Source organism: Ammospiza caudacuta, chromosome 3, assembly GCF_027887145.1.
Source record: "Ammospiza caudacuta isolate bAmmCau1 chromosome 3, bAmmCau1.pri, whole genome shotgun sequence".
In the NCBI taxonomy this organism is placed as follows: domain Eukaryota; kingdom Metazoa; phylum Chordata; class Aves; order Passeriformes; family Passerellidae; genus Ammospiza; species Ammospiza caudacuta.
The window spans coordinates 100,183,666-100,200,543 of NC_080595.1; the positions used below are offsets into that span (position 1 = coordinate 100,183,666).

At 38.7% G+C, this 16,878-nt stretch overlaps 1 protein-coding gene across 1 annotated transcript in view; it reads right to left on the minus strand.

Annotated features, from left to right (window-relative positions):
• COL19A1 (collagen type XIX alpha 1 chain) overlaps positions 1-12,379 on the minus strand; it is a 172,939-nt gene extending 160,560 nt beyond the window's left edge. Inside the window, exons 1-4 of the mRNA XM_058801774.1 lie at positions 12,229-12,379; positions 11,262-11,388; positions 2,764-2,838; positions 2,155-2,254 (exon numbers count right to left, since the gene is read on the minus strand). Coding sequence (XP_058657757.1) covers positions 2,155-2,254; positions 2,764-2,838; positions 11,262-11,352 — 266 coding nt within the window. The 5' untranslated portion in view covers positions 11,353-11,388; positions 12,229-12,379. The remainder of the gene's footprint in view (positions 1-2,154; positions 2,255-2,763; positions 2,839-11,261; positions 11,389-12,228) is intronic.
• Between the last annotated feature and the right edge of the window lie 4,499 nt (positions 12,380-16,878).

The following is a 16,878-nucleotide window of genomic DNA, read 5'->3' on the forward strand; positions in this document are numbered from 1 at the left end:
TTTACTTTAATGGGGATACACAGAATAAAATAACAGGGACAGTGAGGAATGTGAGAACCAAGAGACCATGAAAACCAAGCCACTTCCCTCCCAGGTTTACCCTAACTGAAATTCTTTAGCCCCTGCCCAAGTTACACTGAAAATGGGGAAAAACCAGATAGCCATTTTTCTCTCCTTTCTCTCCTTTACTATAATTTTTTTCCTATATTTTATGTCATCATCTCCTTTATGATGACATAAAATATAGGAAAAAATATATAGTAAAAAAAAAAATAAGCCAAACAAAACAACCATTGTGACTTTCCTTGCAATAGCTGGTAGTTAGGGCTTTGCTAGGTCACAGCTATCAGCCATGGTGTGAATTCCCCATTTTCCTTGCCTTCATTAATAAACTGTTTTCAAAAGAAGAAGAAAAAAAGACAGTAGTATTCAGGCCCACTAAATAAAGCTAAGAAAAAAGCTTTATGTTTTTTAACCTCAACATGACCTCTCAGACCACTTCTGAAACCACTCAGAAATTCTTAGAAATCAATACTTTGAATCAAGAATTTTACCTCAAAGTAATATGAATTTTAAATAATTAACCCTTTTGCAATTTCTATCTCCTCTCTGTTCCATTTTTGGCACTAATTTTCTCAGTGTTTCAAAATAAAGTCTGCTCACAAGATGCATTTCTGAGCCCTACTTAGCTTCTTATTCCTAAAGGAAAATTGCTCCACATTTTTTGTTATTGCCTCAATTTTCTACGTTTCTGTAGTTTAATGTTTCCCTCAAATTCCCATAAATTGGATAAAAAGGCTTGTAAAAAAAAGGAAAAATTAATATTTTTTAAAGGAAAGTTTTCTTACTAAAAATCTCTCAAAATAATTTTTAGTAAAAACATTTATGGGTGGTACCTACTATGTCCTGTTACTCTTCTAAAGACAATCTGGATGATATTGGAAAGGTCCTAATAAAAGAAGAGCACTCTTTGTCTCAAGTAATTTTGTCCAGTCAATTTTCCTTCCATAGCATCCAATGTATTTTTAAAAAGAGATAGTGATTAGTTAAATTTTGCACAATTACACAAGCACAAAAATTTGCACTTACAGTATCTAATATATCAGAAAAACTTAGAGAACATAAACGTTCTAAATTACTAGATAAATTCTTTCCGTAGTCACACTCCTCCCACAAAGATCATTTGTTTTGTGTCTGGTTGCCTCCAGCTCTGCTCTTCTTCCTTCCCCCTGGCCTCACGCTGCTCACAGTCCCTCTGTGCTATGCCCAGGATCCAAGCAAAGGGGAAGTCCAAGGGCCAGGTGTGTTTTTTACCAGGCAAGCTGGAGCCAGACCTCTTGCAACAGAAAATACCCAACCTGAAGACATGGGATTACAGTTGCTTCCCTCGTCATCGCAGGAACACGCTGTACAGAAACCACAGTCCCATGACTCAGAGCACATCTCAACCAAGAAGCTCTGAGATGATCCTCTCTCTCCACTGAGCTCAGGGAACTTGAAACTACATTCCTAACTGCTTCTTGACATTTCCTTGTCCCTGTGCAAACTGAAGGCCATCCAATCCAATTGTGCCCTGCTCTCTTTCACTCTCCTTTTGATTTTTCGTGCAGTCTCTGCTTTTCATCCCACCCTGTGCCAGAATAGGATTTTGCCTATTTTCTCCTCTACACCTAATGCCCACTATTCTGTTGCTGTTCAAAGGCAAAATTTGAATACCAGGAAAATAAAAAAAATACCATTCAAGGAAATGGTGATACTCTCTCTCTTTTTAATCTTGCCAGCAGTAGTGAGAGAGAGGACAGACAACTTCACTGAGAGGAGATTAGTATAATACTTCCTGTCATACCATGAAAGTTATAGGTTTCCTTTGTTTTATAAATATTAATGTATTAACAGTGGACTTTTCAGTATTAGAATAATGATTTGAGAAAGTGCTATTTACAATTAACTTACTACCTATGTACTCCCAGATTCCAGAAGGATAGCACACCAAAATCAAAATGCTTCCCACAGAAAAAAACTGAAAAAAAGCTTAAAAACAGCCCTACTGCTTTCTGTGGCATTCTTTGGATGCATGTTCAGCGAACCAGTTAATTAGTAGCATTGAGGCTGAGCTCTATCTTTTAAAAGCTAAGCATGAAAATAGTGTCTTACCTTGTATCTCTAATGAGAGGTGCACTTCCCAGTTTAAAGCAAATCTTTTCCCCACCACAAGATGTTTGCCTTAAAGAAAAGCTTTCTGCCAGATCAAACCCTGTAAAATAGAACACAAAACAATGCAATTATAATGGAATTTAAATACTGTAAGTAAAAAATAATTTTTAGCATACTTGAATGCAAGCATATTAGCATTTCTAGAATATTGACTGACAAGATATTTAGAAAAGTAGGACTTGAAGTCAGAAAAACTTTCAATATTTATTTTATTAGAACTATTCATACAAAATTCACTTGGGTAGATGACTTTAAAACCTGAAAAATGAATTTTCTAGTTCTTTTATCATCTGAATTGATAAGAATGCAGGATGATTGGAAAAAAAACATGGAAATTAGCATGGCTGCCAAACTTGAACCAATATTTTAGGGGATAAAAGTTCTGGGATGCTGCCACCTTCCTGGGAGGAGCAGCAGCTTTTGGTGCTTGGGGATGGCATTCTGTACTAACCTTTCAATTTTAAAGCCAGCTTCAGTCAGACTATAATTACATCCAGCAAACATTAGCAGCTAATTAATACAGATATCCATATTAGCTTGGTCATTTACCTGATACACCACGACTGTCTCTGTTAATTTGTTTGAGATGACGGGAAACAGTTTTCATTAAAGGACACACAGCACCTTCAAGAGAACACAGTTTAGTATTTACAGTAAAATGGTATCAAACTAACAGAATTGAACAAACTGTCATGGTAGTTATGGTAATATTGACAGGAATGTTTCTTTTTGTCGCTTTAGGATATGAAAAGCAGCAATAAAACAAATTACAAAATCTAATCAAAAGCAAATTTTATACTACACTTCCAATAATATAAGCAGATAGAATTTTTATCACATTTTAATTCAGCTGCCTGTGGTTAAAGTTCATATAAACAATAGCCAGAAGAAAACCATTAAATTCTTACCATGCTGTTTCCATTTATAACACTCTATAAAGCAGTACTATCTGTTCCAAGTTCTTTTTGTATTTCTCACTGTGTTACTAGAAAATATTTTCCCCCATTCATGAATATGAAACAATATTGTATTTGGGGGAAAAAAAAGCACAAAAATTAAGTAGGGGAGTAGTCTGGACCAAGGTATTTTGGTAAGCAAACAGAATGTTCTAAAATTTGGAACATGGTAAACTGAGGTTAAATCTAACTGAACCCTTAGATAAGACACTGTATTATTAATATGCAATATTAATTATTATTACTTCTTATTTGCATTAAGTCATTTATGCTCCTTTTTTTTTAATAGATATACAAGGATGTCCACTTTTAAGAAGGAAATACAGGAAAATGTCACTTTTGTGCAGGAGTCTGAAATAAGGCTTGCTATTTAACGAGTTTTGCAAATAGCCCTGCTAAATTCTAAAAAAAACCCCTAGTAAATCAAAGATGAAAAATTGTGATATTTGGCCTGTCAACTTATCAAGCACAGAGCTTTGTGAGCTGATGCAACTGAAAAGATGTCCAAGGTGTATCTGAAGCTGCTGAGCAGTGAAGGTCAAGGCACCTTCTATACCATTAGTTCAATTAAAAAAGTAAGGAATGTCCTATCATTAACCTGGAAATTATCTATATTTGAATGTTTCATGAGAGCATCCAGAACAAACAATGGTATTAAAAATAGTTAAATTTGTAATCTTAAAGCATGTGAAATTTGTCATTCATTCTGTAGTTATGTAGACAGCATATTTTCCTTCAAAACTCTTAAATGCTATTAAATATATTTCAGAATTTGATCTCAATTAAGAATGGCTAGTTGGAAATAACTAGTAAAAGTGACAATATATCATATAATACAGACATAAAGACACGCCCTGATAATATGCTTAATGAAAACTATGTCAACTATATAAAGAACAGACTGGATGAAACACTTTTATTTTTTTTTTTTTTTTGTAAGATTCATTAAGTTCCATGTGCTTCACATGTAAAATTACAGTTACAACTAACAATTAACTACTACAAGGAACATCACAGATAAATTAATTTACTTCTAAGGCTCTCAGAGAATAATTTTTTTCTTTCCCTCATACAGATCCATAAATACATGGATATGCATGTTTTTCCCTGTACAGATAGAGTTTCATGATAAAAGAGATGAAATATATGCATGAAAAACTCTGTAAATTCCCATTCCCCAGAAAAGACACCAAACTGTAAAGAATATTCATGTTGAAAACTCTGAAGTGAAATCTTTCATCATTCTTGGTTAGCAGGAAGTTTTATACAGTGAGAAAAGCATTTGCTGGAATTACACAGTAACATAGCAATTTCAATACACCAGTTGATGTATACACACATGGCACAGAAACAGGTTCACCTTAGATACCCTTTAGTTTACAAACCTCAAGCTTCAATCAAATACAGATCATTGAACTATAGAATTCTATACACAGCCACTCTAAACCAATGAATGCTGTTAGTGTACATTTACATAACTATAGCTCTAAGAAATAAGCTGACATAAAGGAAGCCATTTATGGCTGAAGTCACAAAAGAATGTCAGACATACATGGACAGATGTTTTTTCTTAAATCAGCAGGTTTCCTAAGGGCCTTTTTCAAAAATATTCAATAAATTTCAAGGTAGATTCTCTTTTTGGTTAAATTCTTGGCAGTACTTATAAGAGCAGACAAAGAGTATTTATTGCTGATTTTACCCTAAACTGATGTAAGCTTTTGAGAACTTGGGACACAAGTGTGCTTTTTTTTTTTCCCCAGCATTAACTTAGATGAGCATTGAGCAGTGAAAGACTAGAAAGTTTGAGCCTATTCCCCACAGCCACTTTCTTCCAAATAAAGACTCAAGCCTTAATTTTTGTGCTATCCAGATGATAGCGATGATTCCTCACATGCCACAGACTGGACCGTGGACCTATTTTTATCAGTGGCACAAGAGTCACAGCATAGACAGGCCATTTAAGTGTTAGTTATTTATTTGTATTCCACATCCCCAAAAGAACTGAAAGAGTTACACGAACCTTCTATTGCACTCCTTTAGTTCAGTGCTATTCCTTCTACCAGAGAGCTAAGGGAAAACTCTCAAATAACAAGACCAAACTCTCTCCATACCATGACTGACAACTTTCATTACTACAGAGTGATGAAAACTCTTTCTGCAGTTACAGCTTGTATAGTTAACCTCTTCCACGATTTTTAAACTGCTAGAAGATCCTTAAATTTTCTTTAGCCTGAGACAAAACAGGCAGTTTGCCCATTCAACATGTGGGCAGCTGAACGACAAGGTCTACATGAAGACATTCAGGAAAGAAAAAGAACAAGATAAACACTTGCTCTTAATCCAGTGGGAAATCATGAATCTACCTGGCCTGTTAAAATACATTATTATAAAATTCATGAAATAGTAAGAAGAATAAGTTTACATTTATGCACTAGATTGCCCTGCACATGATAAAACTGCATCTGTGTAGACTGAAATAAAAAATTCATATTAAACCAGTGATATCATAGGTCAAGTTAACGTATCTTTAAATTAATGATATCTTTACCTATCCATAAAAAAAAGTTGGCCTGGATCTTTATAAATCAATGAGTTCCAGCTATGAGCTTATTAATATAAAATCAATACAATAATCTTGAAAATATTGATTTATTCAGACCAAGCAGGTACATCACAGATCATTGTCATCTCCCTCATTACTAAGATTAATAAGAATTTTTTGGTTTTTTTTTCTAATTGCATAATTAAAAAAAAAAAAAAAGAAAAGGCATTGCATGTAGATATATCTGTTGCAATGTGCAATGGCGCTTTCCAAATTCCTGGAATGATCAGGACACCTGTTGAAGCACACTGCAACTTCCATCTAGGCACCATGCTCAGCTTTCCATTCCATGCAAACAAGGACAAAAGAGACTGTGGTGTGTGCCTCAGTCTCCCTCTTACAGATAGATATCTCTTGTGTGCACTTCCTGAGTGGGAACTGAAACTTCCAACGGGCAGTCTTGGCTTCTCCAGATTAGTATAACCTGTAATGGCTAGATTCACATCACAAGTACCCATCTGCTACTTTATAACCAAACTTCACATTCAGGTGAAGTTTTTAGCTGCCATCTACCACCACTGACGTGCACATTGCAAAGGCACTGAAGCTTCCATCAGTAACCACGACCACACCAATGAAAGTGGCCAAACACCAAAGCCCAACCTAATGTATATCCACGTCCTGTGTCGACTTAAGCTTCAAGCAGAAACCCATATTACCTAAGATTTTTCTCATACTTCCCATACATGGATCAGGCTTCATAAACACACAGATACAGGCAACCTCTTCAGAGCTAGCCACACACTTGCAAATATCAGCAATGATATCCAGTAAGCCCACCTCAAACATATTCGTAATGAAAATAAGCAGATCCAGCTGGCTTGCTTTCAAGGTCAAGAATTCAGATTTCTTACATATCTCTAGCCTCAAGTATACAGGCATGTGATTTTTTTGTATTCTGTTATTTTACTCTGTAAAGAAGATTATATTACATTAAAATGTATATGTTAATTAAGACAAGGGTGGGAAGAACGAAGGGAATGTGATACAGTAAAGAAGTCAATTTCAAGTCTGGTGACTATTTAGATGGTTATGAAGTAACGTAACAGCATTGGCAGGCAGAAATAAGAAATCCAAGAAACAGAGTTCAAGGATTAGGATATTCACACTAGGCCCCTGGGGAACTATATTCTCCCATGAAGAAGAGAGAAAGTAGTGAAAGTAGCAGTGAAGTAGTGAAGTAAGTAGTGAAAAGCAGGTCTTCATACTATTTGAGACAAACAGCACCACTCAACTTCAACTTCTCAACATGAACACATTCAACACTCCTCTCAACTTCATTGAGACAACCAGCACCACTTCACCAAGGGCAAGTCTTGCATGACTAACTCAGTGGCCTTGCACAATGGAGTGACTGCATCAGTGGACAAGGGAAGAGCTATGCACGTCATCTGGATTTCTGCAAGGCCTTTGACATGGTCCCCACAATATCTCTGAATTGTAAAGGTTGGGATTTGCTGTGTGGACTGCTCAGAGAATGATTAATTGTTTGGACAGTCACATCCAGAGTGGAGTGGTCAACTCCTCAATCTCCAGATGGAAAACAGTGGCAAGCGGTGTCCCGTTTGGGATCAATGTTATTTAATTAATTAATGACATAGATGAAAGGATTGAGTGCACCCTCAGCATATTTGCAGATGACACCAAGCTGAATGGTGCAGTTGACACACCTGAAGGACAGGATGTCATCCAGAGGGACCTGGACAAGTTTGAGAATTGGGCTCATAGGAATCTTGTGAGGTTCAACAACCTCATGAGATGCTGCACCTGGGAAATACTCAGTATCAAAACAGACTGAGGGTTGAAGGAATTGCGAGCAGCCCTGACAAGAAGGCTTTGAGAATACTGATGGATGAAAAGCTGGAGATGAGCTGACAATGTGTGCTCACATCCCAGAAAGCCAATCATACCCTGGGCTACATCTAAAGAAGCATGGCTAACAGACCAAGAGAAGTGATTCTGCCCATCAGCTCTCATGAAAAGTCCCCCACCCTGACTACTGCATCCAACTCCAGGGCCCCAGCCCAAGAAAGACATGGACCTGCTGGAACAGGTGCAAAGGAAGGCCACAAAAACAATCAGAGAGCTGGGGCATCTCTCCTGAGAACTAAGGTTTTCAACCTGGAGAAGAGAAGGCTCCAGGGGGACCTCACTACATCCTTCTAGCCAGTGGGCCCGTAAGAAAGATGGGTACAGACTTGTCATCAGGACCTGTTGTGACAGGACAAGGCCTAATGGTTATAAATAAAAGAAGTTAGATTTAGACTAGACTTGACAATAATGGTGGTGAAACACTGGAATAGGTTGCCCAGAGATGTGGTAGATGGCCCATCCCTGGAAACATTCAAGGCCAGGTCAGATGGGAATATCAGGAAAATGAAGACATTGTATATGAGAGATACTGTAGGGTCATTATATTGATTTGGAGAAGTATCTAGCTGTACTAAAACATTAAAAGCAAAAAGCTGGACTGATTTACATACTTGAAATCACTCACTGTATTTGGGCTAAAGCGCCTATCTAAAATCATGATCCACAGCCAATACTTTTCATAGCACGTTCCATGTCAAAAGACAAGGAAAATTCACCATGCCTATTAGTCTCAGGACTCTGTTTATACTACATTTTTCATGGATCAGCAAGTGGCTTTAAAAACTCTAATTGTAAAAGAAAGTTGAAAAAGAAGCAATGATCTGGGAATGAGACAGAATAGTAGTATTCTTAATATAAAACTGTCAGGAATGATCAAGTTAGAACTTCACATGTCACTACAGAAAGAGCTAATGTCCACACTCAAACCCCAAGTATTCCCAATAATAATAAGTTGACAACATGAAGAAAGTATGCTTGCAGTCAGATCAAAAATATGCCTCTGGAAAACTCCTGAACTCTCTCCCCTCAGATTTGCTATACCCCATCATGGGAAGCGAGTGCTTCCTTCTAATGAACACGAAGCATATCAAAACATGACCACTGAAAGAAATCTTCTATGTGAATCTAATGCTTACTGGCACCCTCAGAGCCTAAGGAGGACTGCTCCAAGAAGATCCAGCATACTCTCTCAGCCTCTGACTCTTTTTTCAATTCTGCTATTTATTCATTACAATATTGGTCCAATGAATAAGTCAAAGTATATTCAGCATGTCTGCTCAGAAAGCTCAAATCACTCCTTCCCCTAACCCACTTCCTTCTCTCACCACCCTCAAATTAATTCTAGTCTGCACTTTTCCATGTATTTGAAGCCATTCCTTTAGATTCAAGTAGATTGGGTGAGAAATATCAAGATGTAAATATAATAATTTCAGATTCTACCTAAATGTGCTTTGCTGGAAAAGTTTCCATTTTAGCCCAGATAAATAAATGCTATGCATATGTTGTTGAAGGAAGAAAACCAAAAAGATTGTCTAGGCAGATATTGAAGGACAGATGCTGATTTAAACAGAACTTGTACATGGGAGGGAACAAAGGCCCAAGAAAGAATAACTGAATACAAGACAGGAAAAAAAACCCCAAACTTTTAGATATTAATCTCTCCATGAAGAAAGCAGATTTCAAATCTGTAACACATTCACTTGCATACAAATTATAAAACTGGAGCAAGACAACTTTGCCACACAGAGGACTCAGTTCAGCTGAACAGAGGGGAGTAACAAAAGGTTGGCAGAAGGATCTGTACCACTTTTATCACTGCTCTGCTCCTGGGTCCATTCCCAACTACTGCTTTCTGGTCTATAACTCACATTTCTTTTTTTAATGGTAACCATTCCTGCAAACTCTACTAGAGTCTCTTTCCTCTTATTAACTGGAGTTTATCTCTGGGCTTAACTCACACACCTGCTGTTGGCAGAGCCGCTCAAGCTGGCAGCTATCAGCTTGTTATTCCTCACCATCTGCCTGTACCTCCACAAACCAAAGAAGCCTCTTTCAATTGCACACCCTGAGTTATTCACAGGAGAGGTTCAACCTCTCCTTTTCTTCCTCACAGTTCAATTGGACCCATATTTGATCTATTTGTGGCAATCAGGCTAAGGAAAACTGCAACTTCACCATGGGTGGCTTAGCTACAAACTTCTAACAGAATGTACTCCTCAGTTCAGATACACTGTTTATTCACAGTTCAGTGTACCTGCTACATCTTCTGTGGCTGGCCCAACTTTTACTAAGGCATCATTTCATTAGGAAAAAAAATATAAAAGAAAAGAGACAATGCTTCCTGGAATTTTATGTTAACAGTTTTCAGTCTATATCGCTTGGGAACCTTCTGTACTCGCACCATTTTAACACTTTAAAAACTTCCCTTCTGCAACCCACTACCTAGCAATAACAGAGTAAAACCTATTTATCATCTTTCAGACAGAATGATTTCACAGCTATGATGTAGGCTTGCTCTCTCAGAGGGGTTAAGAATAATTCATCAGCAGAGCACTTAGCCTCACTGCCCTAAAAATACAAGGGGAAAAAGACTTTGACTTAAATTCTGGCTCTTCACAATGCATTGTTATTACCTCAGAGCCCACACATTACACTTATTATTTATTCATTATTACTGTTTATATTTTCCAAGGGTAGTAAAAGGATTATTTTCCTAGTCATGGACTTTTAAATTTCTTGGGCCTGAGTTATAAATGAGTTATTGAAATTCAAAGTTGTTGTTGTGTGTATAGTTTCTATTATCTTTCATAAGATTTCTGGAAAGGAGCAACGTTACTAAGAGTTAATTTTATTTTTGAGAAAAAGCCCAAGTCAATTTAAATGGCAATAAACATGTTCTCCTTGCTAATAATTGTAGAAAATTATAATAAGTTGAAGTACTTGCTGAGGCTGAGTAATTCTATAAAACTAATGTTCCATATTTGACAAGCACATATGATGTGTCTTTAAGACAGAATTTACCACATTCTGGAGAGGTAATGTAGAGTTTAAGTGAGAACACTAGATAACATGTGGAAAGTAAAAGAAAGAGGAAAACAGAGAAATATGAGAAAATTTGCAGAAGATGGGAAACAGCTTTTAAGTTAAACAATATCTTTTTACTTCTTTCCCCCATCTTCTTAGGAAAAAAAGGGTTTTTTTCACTCTGTGTGAAATATATGACCCAGTTTAGGGATTAAGTAGAGGCGCAGTTAACATGAGCATTAGACTGTTTAGGTTAATGTGATAACTGGTCTGCACTAATAAAGCCACATGATTTTGTTCACAAAAGTTTTGCAAACTCTGATTTATAATCCTGTTTTTGTATGGTAGGAAAAGAAAAGTACAAAATGAAACTCCTAGGAACTACAATTACCTCCAAACATGAATCTTCCAAGCACAGGAAGCCAAAAGGCTGCTCTGGAGCTGCTTCAAAGTTCATTTCAGAAAAGAGATTAAAACAACCTTGTATAATTTTATTTGTTCATATTGTTTATTTTCTATGTCCTCTTGTTATTTGCTAAAAATTTTTCAGTACTGAGATTTACGCCTCTGATGGACAAGAAAAATGGGAGTACCTGTGTGGTCACTGACAGCCAGAGAAGTAGAAACAGGAAGGAGGAAGACTACCATACAAAGCCAAACTATGCAGGATCCAATGTACTTCATCTCCCCCTGGACACATGTGAACAAACAGCCACAAATCTGAAACAAAAAATAAGCATATTCAGAACAATCTCGTCTTATTCTTCTCACCTCACCTTGTCAGAATGCTGCAAACAAGAACTTCTAAACTGTGAAGAGGAAGTTGCTAGTCATATACAAGTGTATAATTTATCTGTTTAAGGAGCTACAAAAAAGGTTTATGCCAGTTTGGAAATAAATGATAAATACACTCCTTTTTAGTTCTTTATTAATGAACACAGAAGTAACACCTTAGAAATACTAACTTGGATATATTAATTGTAAAGGCACTGAATGTTCATTTCATTAATAATTACTAATTTTCTTTTATATTTCTCAGCAAATTATTTTTCAATATTCAATATATTAGTTAAACTGTTTGGTGTCACAACACTTACAGTGACTGCTAAGGTAGTCCTCAAATGGAACAAAGGCAACATGCAATTGTTTAACCACAAAAGAAACCAAAATGCAGTATTTCTCCACCTTACAAAGTGCCGAGAGCAGCCTATACTGAATTTCTAGTTTAAATCTCACAAAAGTACAGGCTTCAACAACACAAACTGGTACTGTCATTAGAGGACAAAAGCTTTTCTAAGCCAACTGCGACATATAAATACACATGAATTTAATGAAACACAGAAAATATCTAATATTTTTCTAATCACATCTTCTGTAAGAAAAGGAAATCACATACCTAAGATGCAATTGTTATAATTATTTTCGCAAGGCACCTTATTTATCATGAAAGCTATTCTGTCCTATACTGACAGCAACTACATCATGATTAACTTTTCTAGCCTTCCCACCAGCAGCAAAGCGAATGCATGTTCAAATGAATTATCATTTAATTTCCTGCACCTGCTTTACAAGCAGGCATCGGGATCTCAGCAGAGCTGCCTCTCCGGAGCTCTGCTTTTCTGAAGGGCTCTGATCACCAGCACCGCCACCCCCTCGCTGCCGCCGCACCTCCGGGCTCGGGTCCTCTCCGCCGGCAGCTCCGGGAGGCTCCGCTCCCTCGCACCCCCGGGGCGCCCGTGCACCACGCGAGCCCCCGGCAGCGCGGACTCCAGCCCGGCAGCGCCGTGTCCCTCGGATCGAGCCGCGCTTGCCGGAGGGAGGGCTCAGCCCCCGGGCGGGAAGGCGAGCGGGCAGCTCTCCCAGCCGGGCAGCGCCCCCGCCCCGCTGCCGGAGCCGCTCTCCGGCCCCCGGCCCCGGGCTCCCTCCGCCGCCCGCCCCGTCCCCCCGGCCCGGCCGCCGGGACCCGGGCAGCGAGCGAGGGCAGGCGGCCGCCGCCGCTTCCTCCGCAGCCCCGGGGCGGAGCGGGGCCGGAGCCCGCCCGGCCGGCGGCGCCTGCGAGCGGGGCAGCCCCGGGGCGGCGGCGGCACCTGCCCGGGCCAGCAGGTGAGGGCTGCCCCGGCCGGGGCGGCATCGGCCCCACGGGGCCGGGCCTGGGCCGGGCTGTGCCCCAGAGCCGCGGGCGGCGCGGTGCCCCCTCCCCGCCGGGCACTGCCCGCCCGAGCCCGCTCCCTCACCCGCGCGCTCCCTCACGCTGCGGGCAGGCCACCGGCACGCGTGCTCGCTACAAGGTAGGCTTTTAAACGTAAATATATGCACAATCAGCACAGTGGCAATTCGCAACAGTTTAATCAGTTTTGTAAATTACTGCTCATTTAGCAGGGCTGTTTTTATTTGCATATCTTAGCGTACACCTATTGTCACCCACTAGCATATACAATGTATTTACACAATCATGAGTAGAATACTATGGCACAGGCTGATTACAGTACATTAAAAACTTACCGTATACATCATGTTTATATAAGACATAGTTAATATTAGCAATGATAAACTTAAATGACAGTTTTGGAAATCAAAACCAAAAACCCTTGAACAAAAAAAACTCAAAACAAGTCAGGAATGGTGTAGCGTGTGTGAGTGTGCACATGTAAGATGTCTAGATAATTGACTACACATAGTGAGTGGCTTACCTTTAATTTTTTTATTGGTGTGTCCCCCAGAAGCACTGAAAATGCCTGTACAGAGCTGCTGTAGTGCCGAGGAGTTGCTAGAGTGAGTCTCCAAAGAGTGGTAGAGGGGGATGCAGCTCTGTCCTTATTAGTCTCACAGTGTGACCCTCCCACTCAGTGAGCACAGAATACTCTGCAAGAAAGAACAAACAGCCACCCAGACACAGATTTTACATAATTATATGTGTGCATCCCAAGTCAGGTAACAATGTAAGAAATGTTTGGAGTTTTTTTCTCCTTCCCCCTACCTCTCTAAAAGCACCCTCTCAGCAGTTCCATAAATTAGACAGCCGTGGTATGAATGCATGAATGAAAGAGTATCTGGTTTCTAGCTGTGAAGAACCAATTATGTACATTATTATACTGGCAGAAACTAGCTTTTATCTTTTAAGTGTAAGCATACATTAATTTTAGATACTTTTATATACTTCACCATAAATTTAAAAATCAGCCATGCAAGCAACCAAGAGAGTACGCCTATTTATGGCACTGATGCTGCAATGCACAGTGAATTACAGAATTTTGTTCTGCCTTTTAAAATCTATCATTTACAAACCCGAATGTTCTTGCACTTGTAATATCATCTGTCAGTGATGGCATGGTGAGACTGAGCACTGCCACTGGCTCTTAGCTGAATTTGCCAAACTGCACTTTTGTCAGGTTCTCCAAGTGTGCTTGTGGCAGTTTTCTGAATTGCACTTTAAAGATGTGAACCAGATAGAAGGACAAAGAGAAGTAAAACTAGAAACAGATATATAGAAGACAGAGAGTAGGGCCTCAGTATTTTATCTATTTATTTATCCATTTATTTATTTATATCCAAGACATATTTTACCTTTTTCTAGTTGAATTATTCTGATGGGAGAAAAAAAGGAAGGTGGTCATATGAAAATTTATCAGCTTAACATCAATTTAGCCAATTGGTCTTCAGATCAGAAAATATATAGGGTAAACTTTCTTCTACCCCCAGCTCCCATACCCCAAATCCTCCCACCCACTCAGCAGATTTTGTTTCCTCAGTGTTTCCTCATTTCAATCAAGATAACTAGCCAGTATAACCAACAAATCACATGGAAAGACATGATTATCTTCCTGGTTTGAATTTCAAAACAGTTGTTGTTCTTCCCAACTTAGAATCACGAGAGAAAGATGAAATTGCAGCTTACGTACACATCTGCTGGGGTGTTTTATTCCACGGCTTGCCACAGGCTTGTGGTGTAACTTTAGGCAAGTCACACTTCTTGCTTGCTCATTCTGAAAATTACAGAAAGTAAAGCTGTCTTACCTCTCAGGGTGAGGTGTAAGAGCCCAATCCTGCAGCTGACAAACCATCGGAGCATTCTTCTTCTCCTTCAGACTGTTCATTTGATAAAGGCCTCAATGTTAAGCTCTAATTCTGTGTTTCAGAGTTGTGAGATCCTCAGTTGAAACACCCTTTGTAAAAAGCGTGCCCATAATAAAAGGCATCATCTTTTTTTTTTTTAATTTGAGAAGAACTGCATTTCTCATTGCTCTTTCAAGCTACAAGATTCTAATTTCTTTACTTCTTTCTACATGTCCTAAATACCTGGATTCATCTACTTTACATTAATATAAACAGTCTCATTAATTTCAATCAAATATAAGCTCTGAAGTTGCTAAGCATTTTAATTGCATAAGAGTTTGCACATACAATTAGTTTATCCTTTAAAGAAATATTTCTTCTTCTAAAATTTCAGTAATGCTTCAAGGTACAGACCCAAATATGACCTTTATTTCCTGTAAAGCAAGGATGTTGCTTCCCTTGCAAAATACTAACACTACAAATAGAAAACTAAATACCTCATTTGGACCATGTAAACTTAAAAAAATACTTTACATCTGCATGAAAGCAATAAGTAGAAGAATTAGAAACTGCTACAACCTTCTCTGGCTAATACATACACTTCCTGTACTCTGGGCCACATCTTCAACTAAACAGGATTATTCCAGTTCGCATAAATCAAAGGAATTACAGGGATTTATACTAGTTGAGGAGCACCACGTTAGGGACTGCCATATGTATTTATGGACAACACTGTTGACATTATTAAAAACAGTTTGAATGACTTGTGACATGAAAATTGGGGAAAAGAAAAACCTTACTGTTTAAAAACCTCTGTCACGACCTCCAAAACCTGGTTTCTCTGTGTCTCCCATAATATAGGAAGGAAAGCCACAACTGGTGACGTATCTGTTGTTCCCAGTAACAGCTTAGAAATCCCAAACACTTTCTCACCTGCAGTTACTGATGCACTCCAGAGAAAATATCAATACATTGTCTTATCTTCTTTAAATCCAGGAAGTACTGGAAAAACTGATAAGCTGAAGCAGCAGCAGCCAAAGGATGATATCCCATCTTGTCTTTGCAGCAACATATTTTTCCAGCTATCTCAGAGTTTAGCTAAAGCACACAGAAGGCAGAATTAGACCTGGATCCAGGAAAGAGTCAAGGAAAATACACCAAGAAGCAGAAAGTAGAGAAATTTAGGTTTGAAGCCATACTTAGCACAGACATGCAGAGAACATTCCATCTCCTGTGCCAAGGCAAAACTGCTCCACTGAACAGCTTTTACTACAACTACAGTTGCAGGCAAGATGCAGAGGGAAAAGGTGAGAGAATCAGTGGGCTAAAGCACTGACATTTTTTATATAAAACTTTTCTTTATTGCTAACACTCACTTTCACCCTTTGTTTCTTTTCTTGTCATGATTAGTTATCCAAACCAGCCAAGTTGCATAATTCGCTGTCTGCGTGGTAACAGATTTGTCTCCATGTCGTTAGACCCACATTTTAAACTGTTGCTTACAACAACACGCATGCAGGAATGAAGCTGTAAACTTGGACAAAAGTCTTTAAAGGCAGCACTATCCTACTTGAAAAAAGTTTTGTAAAAGGAGATTAATTTGAAATGCCCCTTACCACGCAATTTCTCGCTGAATGTAGTGCTCAGTGTTTCTGTTCTGTTGAGTAAGCCTTATGTGGCATTGTTCCTTGCCAGATGATCCTTTCTGCCCTCTGCAAGATTTCCCGGTCACGACAACTGCATTCCACTGAAGCAATTAAAATATAAATGCTTTTAAATACATGAGACTGAACTATGGTGAACTTAGACGAAACAGGTGGAATCCCAGCCCTGGGGAAGTTAATGGAAATTTTAACATTGATGTAAATGGAGCAAAAATGTCACTCAAATGAGGGCACTTTGGCAAAAACTACATGAAAAGGGAATTATTTATATGCATGTGCACACATACTAAGCGCTCCTAAGCAGCAAAGCCAACAGAAAAGCTGGATGTCACTTCGTTTCTACTATTGGAGACAAAAAGGAAAAAACCCAACTGCTACTTCTTCTACTGCATACTTAAGCAGGTCTCAGATTTTCAGTAGAGGGGCCAAAATAACTCAAAAAAAAATACAGACAGAATACTTACCATTATAGTTTTGTGGTATTTGTTGTCTT